Source organism: Budorcas taxicolor, chromosome 10 (genome assembly GCF_023091745.1).
Source record: "Budorcas taxicolor isolate Tak-1 chromosome 10, Takin1.1, whole genome shotgun sequence".
In the NCBI taxonomy this organism is placed as follows: domain Eukaryota; kingdom Metazoa; phylum Chordata; class Mammalia; order Artiodactyla; family Bovidae; genus Budorcas; species Budorcas taxicolor.
The window spans coordinates 22,957,032-22,970,350 of NC_068919.1; the positions used below are offsets into that span (position 1 = coordinate 22,957,032).

Genomic DNA, 13,319 nt, shown 5'->3' on the forward strand with positions numbered 1-13,319 from the left:
CTGTCCCATTTGAACTCTGCGTTCAAATGCAGCTGATGTCCTGGTTTCTAATTATTTACAAGGAAGCAGGAGAGACCACAAATGCCCAGAGCAGTCTGGGGAACAGCAAGATAATACATGTATTATAGGTATCAGTATATTATATTTATCACATGTTTTATGTCCACCTTGTTATGCATAGTTGTGAAATTGATCACATTTGTAAATTCTTATTACCACCACTAAAATTAAGATACAGAACCATACCAGCACCTTAAAGAACTTGCTTTGCCAACCATTCCCACCTATGCAACCCTTGAAAACTGCTGATGCCTTAGTTTCCAATTATTTGTAACTAGGCAGAAGAGACCACAAAGACCCACAACTTGATATTCTAAAATATATATGTTAATATAATAATTACATGTACATACCAGGACATTTATATTGCCAAAATTTTCCTAAAATGCAGATCGCGATCTGATACCTCAGTTTTATATGCACCCTGGTTTTGATGCATAGCTCTGTGAAGCTTTATCACACGTATAGGCTTTTGTACCACCATTAAAATCATGACATAGAATTGTTCCATCTCTCTGAAGAAACCCTCTTTGCACACTCTCCTGAGGCCTGAAATTCTTTACAATCCAGGTCACTACTGATCTCCTTTCATCTCTGTATTTTGTCCTGTTGAGACTGTTGTATAAGTAGAATCACACTATGTATACAATCATAATAATCCAGTAAGTGTAATCATACACCATGTAGCCTCTGAGATAAATTTTTTTTTTTACTCAGCATAACATCCTGAGATCCATCTAGACTATTGCATATATCAATAATCATTTCCTTTTAATCACTACAGACTGTCCCCAACTTAATTTAGGATAATTCAATTTAGGATTTTTGACTTTACAGTAGTGAGAAAGTGGTATGCATTCAGTAGAAACCATACTTGGAATATTGAAATTTTATCTTTTCCTGGGCAGCAGCAGTGAGCTGAGCTCCTGGCCAGCCTCAAAATCATGAGTGTAAACAACCAACACATTTACAGCCATTTCATATCCATTTAACCATTCTGATTTTCACTTTCAGTACAGTACTCGACACATTCACAAGATTTTCATCATTTTAGTATAAAGTAGATTGTGTGAGACATTTTTTTCCCCAACTGTATGCTAATGTAAGTATTGGCCACATTTAAGGGAAGCTACTGCTTCCCTGATAGCTGAGTTGGTAAAGAATTTGCTGCAAAGCAGGAGACCCTGGTTTGATTCCTGGGTTAGGAAGTTCCTCTGCAGAAGGGATAGGCTACCCACTCCAGTATTCTTGGGCTTCCCTCGTGGCTCAGCTGGTTAAGAATCCACCTGCAATGCAGGAGACCTGTGTTCAATCCCTGGATTGGGAAGATGCCTTCGAGAAGGGAAAGGCTACCCACTCCATTAGTGGAGAATTCCATAGACAGTCCATAGGGTCGCAAAGAGTCGGACACGACTGAGCGACTTTCACTTTCAAGGGAAGCTAGGTTAAATATATTTGATGGGTTATCATTCAAAAATTTTTAATATAAATTTATTTATTTTAATTGGAGGTTAATTACTTTACAATATTGTATTGGTTTTGCCATACATCAACATGAATCCACCACGGGTATATACATGTTCTCCATCCTGAACCCCCCTCCCACCTCCCTCCTTCTTTTTTTTTTTTTTTTAAGTATAGTTTCTTTACAATGTTAGTTTCTGCAGTGCAGCAAAGACAATCTGTTGTACATGTATACAATTATCTCCACTCTTTTTAGATTTCCTTCCCATATTAAATGAACTTTGGAATTACTATTGTTTCAACTTAAAATGATTTATTGCAAAATAACCCTACTGAAGTTGAGGAAGATGTATAAATAGTATTTCATTGTGTAATGTACTACAGGATATTTATCTGTTCATTCAGTGAAGATCACTGGTTAATTTCCAGTACTAATGTACATATTTTCGTGTGAACATAAAGTTTTCCTTTCTCAAGCATAAATACCCAGGAGTGTGATTGCTGGGTTGTTCAGTAAGTGAATACTTAAGTTTATGTGAAACTCTTGGATTGTTTTCTAGAATGACTGGGCCATTCACCCACCAGCAATGTATGAGTGATCCGATTTCTCTGCTTCCTTGCCAGAACTTGGTATTGTCAGTAATTTTCATTTTAGCCCTTATGATAGATGTGAATTGGTTTCTGTTTGTAATTTTAATTTGGATTTCCCTAATATAATTTTAGGGGTATATTCTTTGGATTTTCTACATAGATAATCATGTTACCAGCAAATAGTGGAAGCTTTACTTTTTCTTCCAACTCTATTAGATTGTTACATCTACTTTCTTTATTGCACTGGCTCCAACATTTAGCACTGTACTGAAGGAGTGACGAGAATGGACACTCTGGTTTTGTTCTCTTTATTAGAGAAAATCATAGTCTTTTACTAGTAAGAGTACCATTAGCTATTGAGGAGATTCCCCACTCTTCTTGTGTTGCTCAGAGTTTTCACCATAACTGACTACTTAATTTTTGCAAATCCTTTTTTTCTGACTAGATTAATATGATGGTATGATTTTTCTTTTCTACCTTGTTAATATGGTGAATTCCATCCATTGATTTTCAATATTAAAGAATCTTGCACCCTTGAAAGAAATTACATTTGTGCTCAGTATATTATTCATTTTATATATCAATGAATTTTACTTGCTAATATATTTTCAGAAATTTGTATCTGTCTTCAAGATAAAAGATATTTCCCTGTAATTTTTGGTTCTTTATGGTCTTGGTCTGATTTGGGTCTCAGGGTAATATTAGCCTCATAAAATGAGTGAAGAATTATTTTCTTCCTATTTTCTGCAAGAAATTGTGTATAATTCCATGTTTGACAGAATTATTCAGTGACACTGAGTTTGTGGATTTTCTTTAAATTAAAACTTCAATTTTTTCATAGACATCATGACTTCATCTATCTCTGGCCCTTGCTCTGAGGAGAGATGAAGAGAGACCGCTGGAGCCCACAGTGAGGTTTGGGGACAGACAGCAGGTGCTTCCAGAGCACTGTGCCTCTGCACAGAAGTAGGTTCCTGCATCTGAGAGCTGGGCAGCAGTGAGGTGCAGGGAGTTGTGCTGTCTGGACTCTCCAAACTGACCTGTCTGTCTCTGCTGCGTCTTCACTTCTCCACTCTTAGTTAATATCATCAAGAGGACAGGACTGCCCCCAGGCCTCTGCTTATACAACTGTAAGCTGCTTAAAATGCTTGAGGAATTGCAGTACATGGTGAAGTTCTCTCCTTCTTGCAGAAGCAAGAATTCAGGAAAATGCTTTATCTGTTGTCCATTCATTTCTGTTCAGAAAAGCAATGAGAAGTAACAGAGAAAGTCTCATTAGATGTTTATTCTCTCAGCTGTAATGGTCTCTTTCATTCTTCTTGTGTATTTTCTCCTTCTTTCCATGTTTCCTTCCCCAGCTCCCTCTATCTCCCACATTTTAGTTGTTATGTTTTTCTCAACATCCTGCTTTCAGTCAGAAAATCCCACTCCTACAGTTGCCTGCAGATAAGAGTCCTTTGTGCTGAATTTTTTGGGAGCAATCAGGGAAACCCCGAACTCACGTGATATTTGTATCCATAAGATCAACACTGGTGCTAACAGTAGCATCTCCCTTTTCTTCCTCTTCAGAAAGAGTTGCTGAATCTGCCTGCTCCTAAAAGGGTTTCCCTTGTATCAGCTTCTTCCAGACCTATAGAAATGTAGTCTATACTGCCTTTAGGAAAGAAAATAGAAAGGAGTGAGTACACTTTGAGACAGCCAATCAGACTTACTACCTTGTATATACCCACCCATCTCCCCCAGGGAGTGTCAATGTTTGCAGATGCTGCCCCTCTGTGACTGGATCAAAAATTGCTGATCCAGTAATACCTGGTAAACAGTGGTTACTCACACATTTGTTGAATGATAAATAAATATGTATGTTTGCATATGTGAGAATTTGAACCCAAATCTCCCAAAGAGCAATTTAAAAGTGCCCTTCCATGAATGTAAAGAGTCAGGAGTTACTTGTAGCTATCTAGAAATGCTACCTTTGGAAAACTGTGTGAGCCCCAGTAGCCCTATTTCTCCCATAACAAATCATCACAAATTCGATGGCTCCAAAAAACAAGAATCGGGTCCCCTCAACCTGGAGGGCAAAAGTCTGACAACAAGGTGTCAGCAGGAACATACTCCTTGCAAATGTTCTAGGAGAGACTCCTTCCTTGCCTCTTCTGGTTTCTGGTGGCTCTATGTGGTCCTTTGCTTGTGACTGCATACCTCCAGCCTCCTCCTCCATCGAGAAGACCTCACAAGGACTTCCTGGTGAGGAAGGAGATGCTTCTCACCTGTGTGTCTCTTAAAAGGACACTTGTCACTGGATTGAGGCCCCACCAAGACAATCCAGTATGATTGGACTTTGATATCCTTTGCTTAATTACATTTGAAAAGGTTCTTTGTTAAATTTAAGTTCACATTCACAGTTTCCATGGGTCAGGATGTGAATGTATCTTTCAGGGCCCGCCCTCCAACACACTATAGGGTCCTTAATGTCTTTGAAGTGTTGCCATGTAATTATATAAACAGTAGAAATCTCAAAACTTCTTTAAAGTCAAAAGTAAATCTGAATCTGAATTACTTTATATATAGAAACAGAAAGAGAAGCAGGTTTAGGATGTAACAAAAACTGAAGCTCAAAGAGTTTGGGTGATTAACTCAAGGTGAAATATCAGGTAATTGGCATAGTAAAAATTAGAACACTTATCTATCTGGTATGGAGCCTATGGTGTTTGGAATCTGTCATGCCCCTATGTTTGTGATATTCTGTAAATATTTTAAATGTCAGAATAATATATTTTAAAAATAATACGAGTTTTCTTGTTGATTTTTGTTCTTTTTTAAAAAATTTTTCTTGATGTCAATCATTTTTAACATCTTTATTGAATTTATAATATTACTTCTGAATTTTTTATGTTTTTGTTTTTTGGGGACAAGGGATATGGGGTCTTAGCTCCCTGAGCAAGTATCAAACCAGCATAGCACCCACTGCATTGGATAAGCACTTTAAAGACAATAAGATACTGTATTAAGATAGAGAGTTACTCTTGGAATAAGGAAAGGCCTGTGCTCTAAGTAAGGTATGGAGGGAGGGCTCCACTCTGACACTTACTCTGCAACACCAGGCAAGGTATTGAACCTCTCTCATGTTCAATTTCCATTTCTGTGAATAGTCAGTATCCTTCTGCTGGGCACTGGGCTCACATTGGCATTCATCGTCGCATTCACTTCTCCTAACAACCCTGCATGGTAGATACTATCAATATCCACACTGCAGATATGTGGGAACTGAAGCACAAAAATAATTAAGTGATACTCCCAAGATCACTCAACTAATGAGTGATAGATCTAGAAACATAATCCAAGTCTTCCATCTCAAGCACTGTTACATTGCCTCCCTAAAGTAGCGTGGACCCAACCTTGAAGGGTTAGGATAAGAAGTGAGTGACAACACACCTGAAAATCACCTTGCACAACACTTTCCATAGCATAGGCACTCAGTTACAGGCAATGCACAGAACGTTGAGGATCTGGGAGCCAAACTCTCAAATTGCAAAGGAGTCTATCCACAAGATAGAGCTTAATATTTTTTGAGGTATATTTGGCAGTTTAAATGGTAGATTTCATGTATTTTCATAAGTTTCCATGGTCTATCATGTTCTTCCTGTTCAGGGAAAATCAGTTCATTAGGGTGTTATATTGAGAGATTGAGATGTTGTTGTTGGAATGAATATACCAAAGCAGTGTTTGCTATGATTCTTTACTTTTTTCCCCATTTTTGAGTCTTGCCCCCATTCTCAGAATATTTCTATACTATATTACAAGAAAGGACAGAGCAGTAGAAACAATTTCACCTACCAGAAGAAGAAGGAAAAAACAAAACCAAAACAACCTTTTGTGCAATAATTCTGAGCTTCCTTTCCAAGGTAGCCTATTTCTTCCCAGTCAAAATCATCACATGCAAGATGTTACAAGAAAACATGAAGATACTTTTTGGCCAAAGGAAAAACAATACCCAGCTGTGGATGTGACTGGTGACAGAAGCAAGATCTGATGTTGTAAAGAGCAATATTGCATAGGAACCTGGAATGTCAGGTCCATGAATCAAGGCAAATTGGAAGTGGTCAAACAAGCGATGGCAAGTGTGAACATTGACATTCTAGGAATCAGCAAACTAAAATGGACTGGAATAGGTGAATTTAACTCAGATGACCATTATATCTACTACTGCAGGCAGGAATCCCTCAGAAGAAATGGAGTAGCCATCATGGTCAACAGAAGAGTCCGAAATGCTGTACTTGAATGCAATCTCAAAAACGACAGAATGATCTCTGTTCGTCTCCAAGGCAAACCATTCAATACAACAATTATCCAAGTCTATGCCCCAACCAGTAATGCTGAAGAAACTGAAGTTGAACAGCTTTATGAAGACCTACAAGACCTTTTAGAACTAACACCCAAAAAAGATGTCCTTTTCATTCTAGGGGACTGGAATGCAAAAGTAGGAAGTCAAGAAACACCTGGAGTAACAGGCAAATTTGGCCTTGGAATGCAGAATGAAGCAGGGCAAAGACTAATTGAGTTTTGTCAAGAAAATGCACTGGTCATAGCAAACACCCTCTTCCAACAACACAAGAGAAGACTCTACACATGGACATCACCAGATGGTCAACACCGAAATCAGATTGATTATATTCTTTGCAGCCAAAGATGGAGAAGCTCTATACAGTCAACAAAAACAAGAGCAGGAGTTGACTGTGGCTCAGATCATGAACTCCTTATTGCCAAATTCAGACTCAAATTGAAGAAAGTAGGGAAAACCGCTAGATCATTCAGGTATGACCTCAATCAAATCCCTTATGATTATACAGTGGAAGTGAGAAATAGATTTAAGGGCCTAGCTCTGATAGATAGAGTACCTGATGAACTATGGATGGAGGTTCCTGACATTGTAGAGGAGACAGGGATCAAACCATCCCCATGGAAAAGAAATGCAAAAAAGCAAAATGGCTGTCTGGGAGGCCTTACAAATAGCTGTGAAAAGAAGAGAAGCGAAAAGCAAAGGAGAAAAGGAAAGATATGAACATCTGAATGCAGAGTTCCAAAGAATAGCAAGAAGAGATAAGAAAGCCTTCTTCAGCGATCAATGCAAAGAAATAGAGGAAAACAACAGAATGGGAAAGACTAGAGATCTCGTCAAGAAAATTAGAGATACCAAGGGAACATTTCATGCAAAGATGGGCTCGATAAAAGACAGAAATCATATGGACCTAACAGAAGCAGAAGATCTTAAGAAGAGGTGGCAAGAATACACGGAAGAACTGTACAAAAAAGATCTTCACGACCCAGATAGTCATGATGATGTGATCACTAATCTAGAGCCAGACATCTTGGAATGTGAACTCAAGTGGGCCTTCGAAAGCATCACTACGAACAAAGCTAGTGGAGGTGATGGGATTCCAGTTGAGCTGTTTCAAATCCTGAAAGATGATGCTGTGAAAGTGCTGCACTCAATATGCCAGCAAATTTGGAAAACTCAGCTGTTGCCACAGGACTGGAAAAGGTCAGTTTTCATTCTAATTGTAAAGAAAGGCAACACCAAATAATGCTCAAACTACTGCACAGTTGCACTCATCTCACATGCTAGTAAAGGAATGTTCAAAATTCTCCAAGCCAGGCTTCAGCAATACGCGAACCATGAACTCCCTGATGTTCAGGCTGGTTTTAGAAAAGGCAGAGGAACCAGAGATCAAATTGCCAACATCCGCTGGATCATGGAAAAAGCAAGAGAGTTCCAGAAAAATATTTATTTCTGTTTTATTGACTATGCCAAAGCCTTTGATGGTGTGGATCACAAGAAACTGTGGAAAATCCTGAAAGAGATGGGAATACCAGACCACCTAACCTGCCTCTTGAGAAATCTGTATGCAGGTCAGGAAGCAACAGTTAGAACTGGACATGGAACAACAGACTGGTTCCAAATAGGAAAAGGAGTACGTCAAGGCTGTATATTGTCACCCTGCTTATTTAACTTCTATGCAGAGTACATCAGGAGAAACACTGGACTGGAAGAAGCACAAGCTGGAATCAAGATTGCCGAGAGAAATATCAATAACCTCAGATATGCAGATGACACCACCCTTATGGCAGAAAGTGAAGAGGAACTAAAAAGCCTCTTGATGAAAGTGAAAGAGGAGAGCGAAAAAGTTGGCTTAAAGCTCAACATTCAGAAAAGGAAGATCATGGCATCTGGTCCCTTCACTCCTTGTGAAATAGATGGGGAAACAGTGGAAACAGTGTCAGACTTTATTTTTTTGGGCTCCCAAATCACTGCAGATGGTGACTGCAGCCATGAAATTAAAAGACGCTTACTCCTTGGAAGAAAAGTTATGACCAACCTAGGTATTATATTCAAAAGCAGAGACATTACTTTGCCGACTAAGGTCTGTCTAGTCAAGGCTATGGTTTTTCCTTTGGTCACGTATGGATATGAAAGTTGGACTGTGAAGAAGGCTGAGCACTGAAGAACTGATGCTTTTGAACTGTGGTGTTGGATAAGACTCTTGAGAGTCCCTTGGACTGCAAGAAGATACAACCGGTCCATTCTGAAGGAGATCAACCCTGGGATTTCTTTGGAAGGAATGATGCTAAAGCTGAAGCTCCAGTACTTTGGCCACCTCATGCGAAGAGTTGACTCGTTGGAAAAGACTGTGATGCTGGGAGGGATTGGGGGCAGGAGAAGAAGGGGACGACCGAGGATGAGATGGCTGGATGGCATCACTGACTCGATGGACGTGAGTCTGAGTGAACTCCAGGAGTTGGTGATGGACAGGGAGGCCTGGCATCCTTCGATTCATGGGGTCGCAAAGAGTCGGACACGACTGAGTGACTGAACTGAGCTGAACTGAAATTTTGTTATTTGAAGTCAATCATTTTTACATCTGGTAGGCAAAGATTAAATACCAGCCAGTTTCCCCGAATCTTCTCTCTCCTGTGATTTCTGCATTGAGACTTTTCTGACTTTGGTTCAACAATGACAGCCCCCATTGTGACTAGCATGCATGCTTACATGCTTAGTCGCTCAGTCTTTGAAACCCTCTGGACTGTAGCCAGCCAGGCTCCTCAGTCCATGGGATTCCTCAGGTGCATGATACACGTGACTAGGCTTCCCCGCAGAGAAGGCAATGGCACCCCACTCCAGTATTCTTGCCCAGGAAATCCCATGGACAAAGGAGCCTGGTAGGCTACAGTCCATGGGGTCGCAAAGAGTCGGACACGACTGGGTGGCCAAGTGGGGCCCAGCTGAGCGACTTCACTTTCACTTTTGACTTTCATGCACTGGAGAAGGAAATGGCAACCCACTCCAGTATTCTTGCCTGGAGAATCCCAGGGACAGAGGAGCCTGGCGAGCTACAGTCCATACGGTTGCTTAGAGCCGGACATGACTGAAGTGGCTTAGCACAATCTAGTGGTAGAACTAACTACAGTTCTGTTAAAAAGTGCTCATTAATTCTGCAATTTATAAAGATGATTTCAGTAGAATGTTTTAAAGCAAGACATATTTGGTACAAAGACAGCACATGAATTTTTTCAGTTGGTAGGGATTATTTCTGAATGGGGCTAAAAAACAGGAATAAGAAAAGGCTTTCTGGCAAGCACTGCCTCTCCTATGGACACAGCATTGCTGAAATATCATATGGACCTTCAACACCTTTGTTTGCTTATGGTTATGGAAAATGGATTGATTGAGAGTGCCAGTTGATATTTGAATGACTTTTTCTTATGCATTTTTCTAAAATGAGGAGAATTCCCACCTCTTTGTAGGGGAATATAGTTAAATGCAATTCTAATTTTTCAAAATATCTGGTGTCAACTACCTTATGACAAACACAAAGTATTAAGAATTTTAATGGAAAAAGAATTTTATATAGAAATAAACTGAAGATTCACGGGAAGAGCTTAGCCAAATGCTTGGGGACATATGTCACTAATAATAATAGGGAAAAAAGAGTAAGGAGAGGAGAGAAGGAAAGGAGTGTGGGAAGAAGGAAAAGAAAGGGAAATAGAAGGAAAGGAGTAATGAGTTTAAGAATAAATATTTTCAAATATATCCCTGTCTTCATTGTGACATTTATGTGATGTTCTTTAATTCTCTCTACCATTTTCATAGAAGATCCAATTCACCCTTTCAATATTTTATTGCATCCCTAGCAATTACTAGTTACTAGCAATTGCTAGTAATATCAGTCATGAATATTTCTTTACTCCATAAATATTTATTGAACACCTACTATATGTTGGGTACTGGGCTGATTACTGAGAATATTTCAATAAACAAAAGGAATGAAAAGATATGTTTCAGGAAAGGTGAAGTGAGGATAAAGGAAGTGAGCTCAAAGGCCATGAAGAGAAGGAAATGAGTGAAAAAGTGACTGGAGGGATATGCCGGCCTTTGGAATGTGGTGCAGCACCTCTCATTGCACTTCCCAAGACTGAGTGCAAGTATCTATTCCCCATCTCTAACTCATGAATCAAAGCAATTTCCAAAGCATGATAAACAAAGCAATCAACATTTAGGTACATGTCCTATGCAGCAGGATAGATTTCTCAGTCTGTTTGGTGATCAAAGAACATTATGTTAGTGATGTCACTCAGATCAAGGACCGGAATGGCAAAGAGTCAGACACCACTGAGCATGCACAAACTGACTTTTTACTATAGGATGATTTCCAGCACACTCTATTAACTGAAAGTCAAAAGGGAAGTTGGAAAAAATTCAAATAAATCCAACTTGCCTGTCAAATTGTGTCCATATGCATCTGCATGTATGTGTAAACATGTATGTAATTGCATACAATTATATGCAAATATATAGATAAATGAAATAGACTGGCATGCTAGCTTGAATGATCAGATTCGGTTTTCTCAGAGGAAGGTGGGAACTAGGCTGGAATGAAGATGATACAGCTGTGGGCTTTTAGTTTTGTCCTGTCTGGGTCTTTTATGATGAGGGTTCTGTGTGTTGTTTAGAGAATATAAAAAACCATGAAAACACCATATAGAGGTAAAACTTTCAGACAAATTGAAGCTAAATTAATATTCACTTAATTTTTGTTTCTAAAACAGCTTCTTCCTGACAAATATGCATGTTTGAGACTAGTAAGAAAAAACATTTGGGGTTTTTCTTAGAAAAAGTAATTTATTTATGCTAAGTGGAACAATTATAAAATTTCACAGTCTGGACTTGCCCTGAGTCCACATGAAAGAAACCTTTGGAACAAGGAGAACTATTTGTATTTTTCTCATTTGTAGGTTGAAACTAACACACTGGAACCAACATTTTATTGACACGAGAAAGAACCATGAAAAATTGCTAATGCTTCTCACTTTTTTTCTAGGATTCTTAGTAGCCCCATAATTCTTCTCAGCTACATCAACTAATGAGGCACTTCTTCCTTGTCCTTTTCTTTTCTTTATGCATCTTCTCCCCTTTTCCTTCCCTTCATTTTCCTCGTCTCTCACTGCTCTCTGACTGTCCTTCGACTCTAGATTTGCTCTCGTGACTGCTCCCCCCGCTGTGTCCCCCCTTCTTCCCACAAGAGAGATACTGCACAGGTGCAGCCACGTCTGTCCCAGTGTGCCTCTCTCAGGGCACAGTAGTACACAGCGGCGTCTCTCAGGGTGACCTGGGGCAGGACCAGGGTGCTGGACTTTCTGTCTGAAGCTATGGTCAGAGAGGCCATGCTGCCATTCACTGTGTCTCGAAAGCCATGAATGACATACTGTGGACTCTGATTGGGATTTTGCCGATACCAATGTATATAGTCATCTCCACTGATGGTAGAGTGGTTACAAGGCAGGTTTACAGCCTCTCCTTTAGCACAATCCATGGAGTTTGGCTGGGTGGTCTTAGCATCAATCACAGTCCCTATGGGTTAAGAAATTAAATTAGCTCCAGAGCACATTTCAGTGTAATTCTATGGATTAAAGGCATAACCCTCCTATAACTGTCTGGCCCTGGTACCTGCTCCAGTGCTTGTATTTATGCCCTGCAAAAATATTATTGGTGTTCATTATTGGATTGCAAGGAGATCAAACCAGTCAATCCTAAAGGAAATCAAATGTGAATGTCATTGGAAGGACTGGTGCTGAGACTGAAGCTCCAATACTTTGTCCACTTGCTGAGAAGAGCTGACTCATTGGAAGATACCCTAATTCTGGGAAAGATTGAAGGCAAAAGGAGAAGGGGGCATCAGAGGATGAGATGGTTACACAGCATCACCGTCTCAATGGACATGAATTTGAGCATACTCTAGGAGATAGTAAAGAGCAGAGGAGCCTGGCATACTGGCATCCATTTGGTCATAAAAAGTTGGATACAACTTAGTAACTGGACAACAACAAAATTATAGAGACCAAAGATACGTGGCAAGAATCAGAGGTTCCATAGGCTTTGTTCCCTGGGTCCTTGCCTTAATAAGCCCAGAGAATTTTTACAGCCTGCTTACTGCTAAGGACTCTTCTGGTATCGTGACTATGATTTAAACTGCAATGTAGAAGAAGGGCCTCTTTAGCAAACGCGCAGACCGTTTCTCGGTTCCATCACGATAATGCGGAGTACAGGACAGGGAGAGGAGCAGAGGGCAAGTGACTCTCTGTGGCCCTTTGGCCTCAAGTCACCCCTTGCAGACACGGAACACTTACCCAAGGTCAGAAACACCGTTACTCCAGTCACCAGCCTCATACTTCAAGGACAAGCTAGACCATGGGCCCAGAGCTCAGGCTTGTGTCTGATCCTTGGCTTGAGGGGGTTCCAGAGAACAGAGGCCACAGCTGTCAGTAAAAACTTGCAACCAGCACAGATACTGCTGTGTTGTTGCCGGGACCTTCTCAGCCAATGATCAAGCAGTTCCTTATCTATGTCTTCCTCCCTGGTTTTAGTCATGTCCCCCAAAGATGGTGAAACATCCCCAGCTCACAGTGAAATCATCTATGAAGTTTAATGTCTGGCTCAGGAAAAGGAACACTGATCACAATGATGTGTCTATGCACAACCATTGCTCTTTCATTTGTTTCTTAAGAAATGGCTGATGCTCCATGAAGCTTGTGGAATGCATGGTTTCATCCCAGAAAAATGTACTGAGCTCTGTGTTGTAAAATGATGAAAAGTTCCATTCACATTCCAGAAAATTAATGAGAGATTTAAAAGTAGGCAGTGATGTACTCTG

At 40.0% G+C, this 13,319-nt stretch overlaps 1 gene segment (V, D, J or C); it reads right to left on the reverse strand.

The window, feature by feature from the left end:
* Positions 1-11,247: 11,247 nt before the first annotated feature.
* LOC128054673 (T cell receptor alpha variable 26-1-like) lies at positions 11,248-12,835 on the reverse strand. The segment is given in 3 exon segments: positions 11,248-11,308; positions 11,731-12,019; positions 12,796-12,835. Coding segments are annotated over 3 exon segments (390 nt in total).
* Between the last annotated feature and the right edge of the window lie 484 nt (positions 12,836-13,319).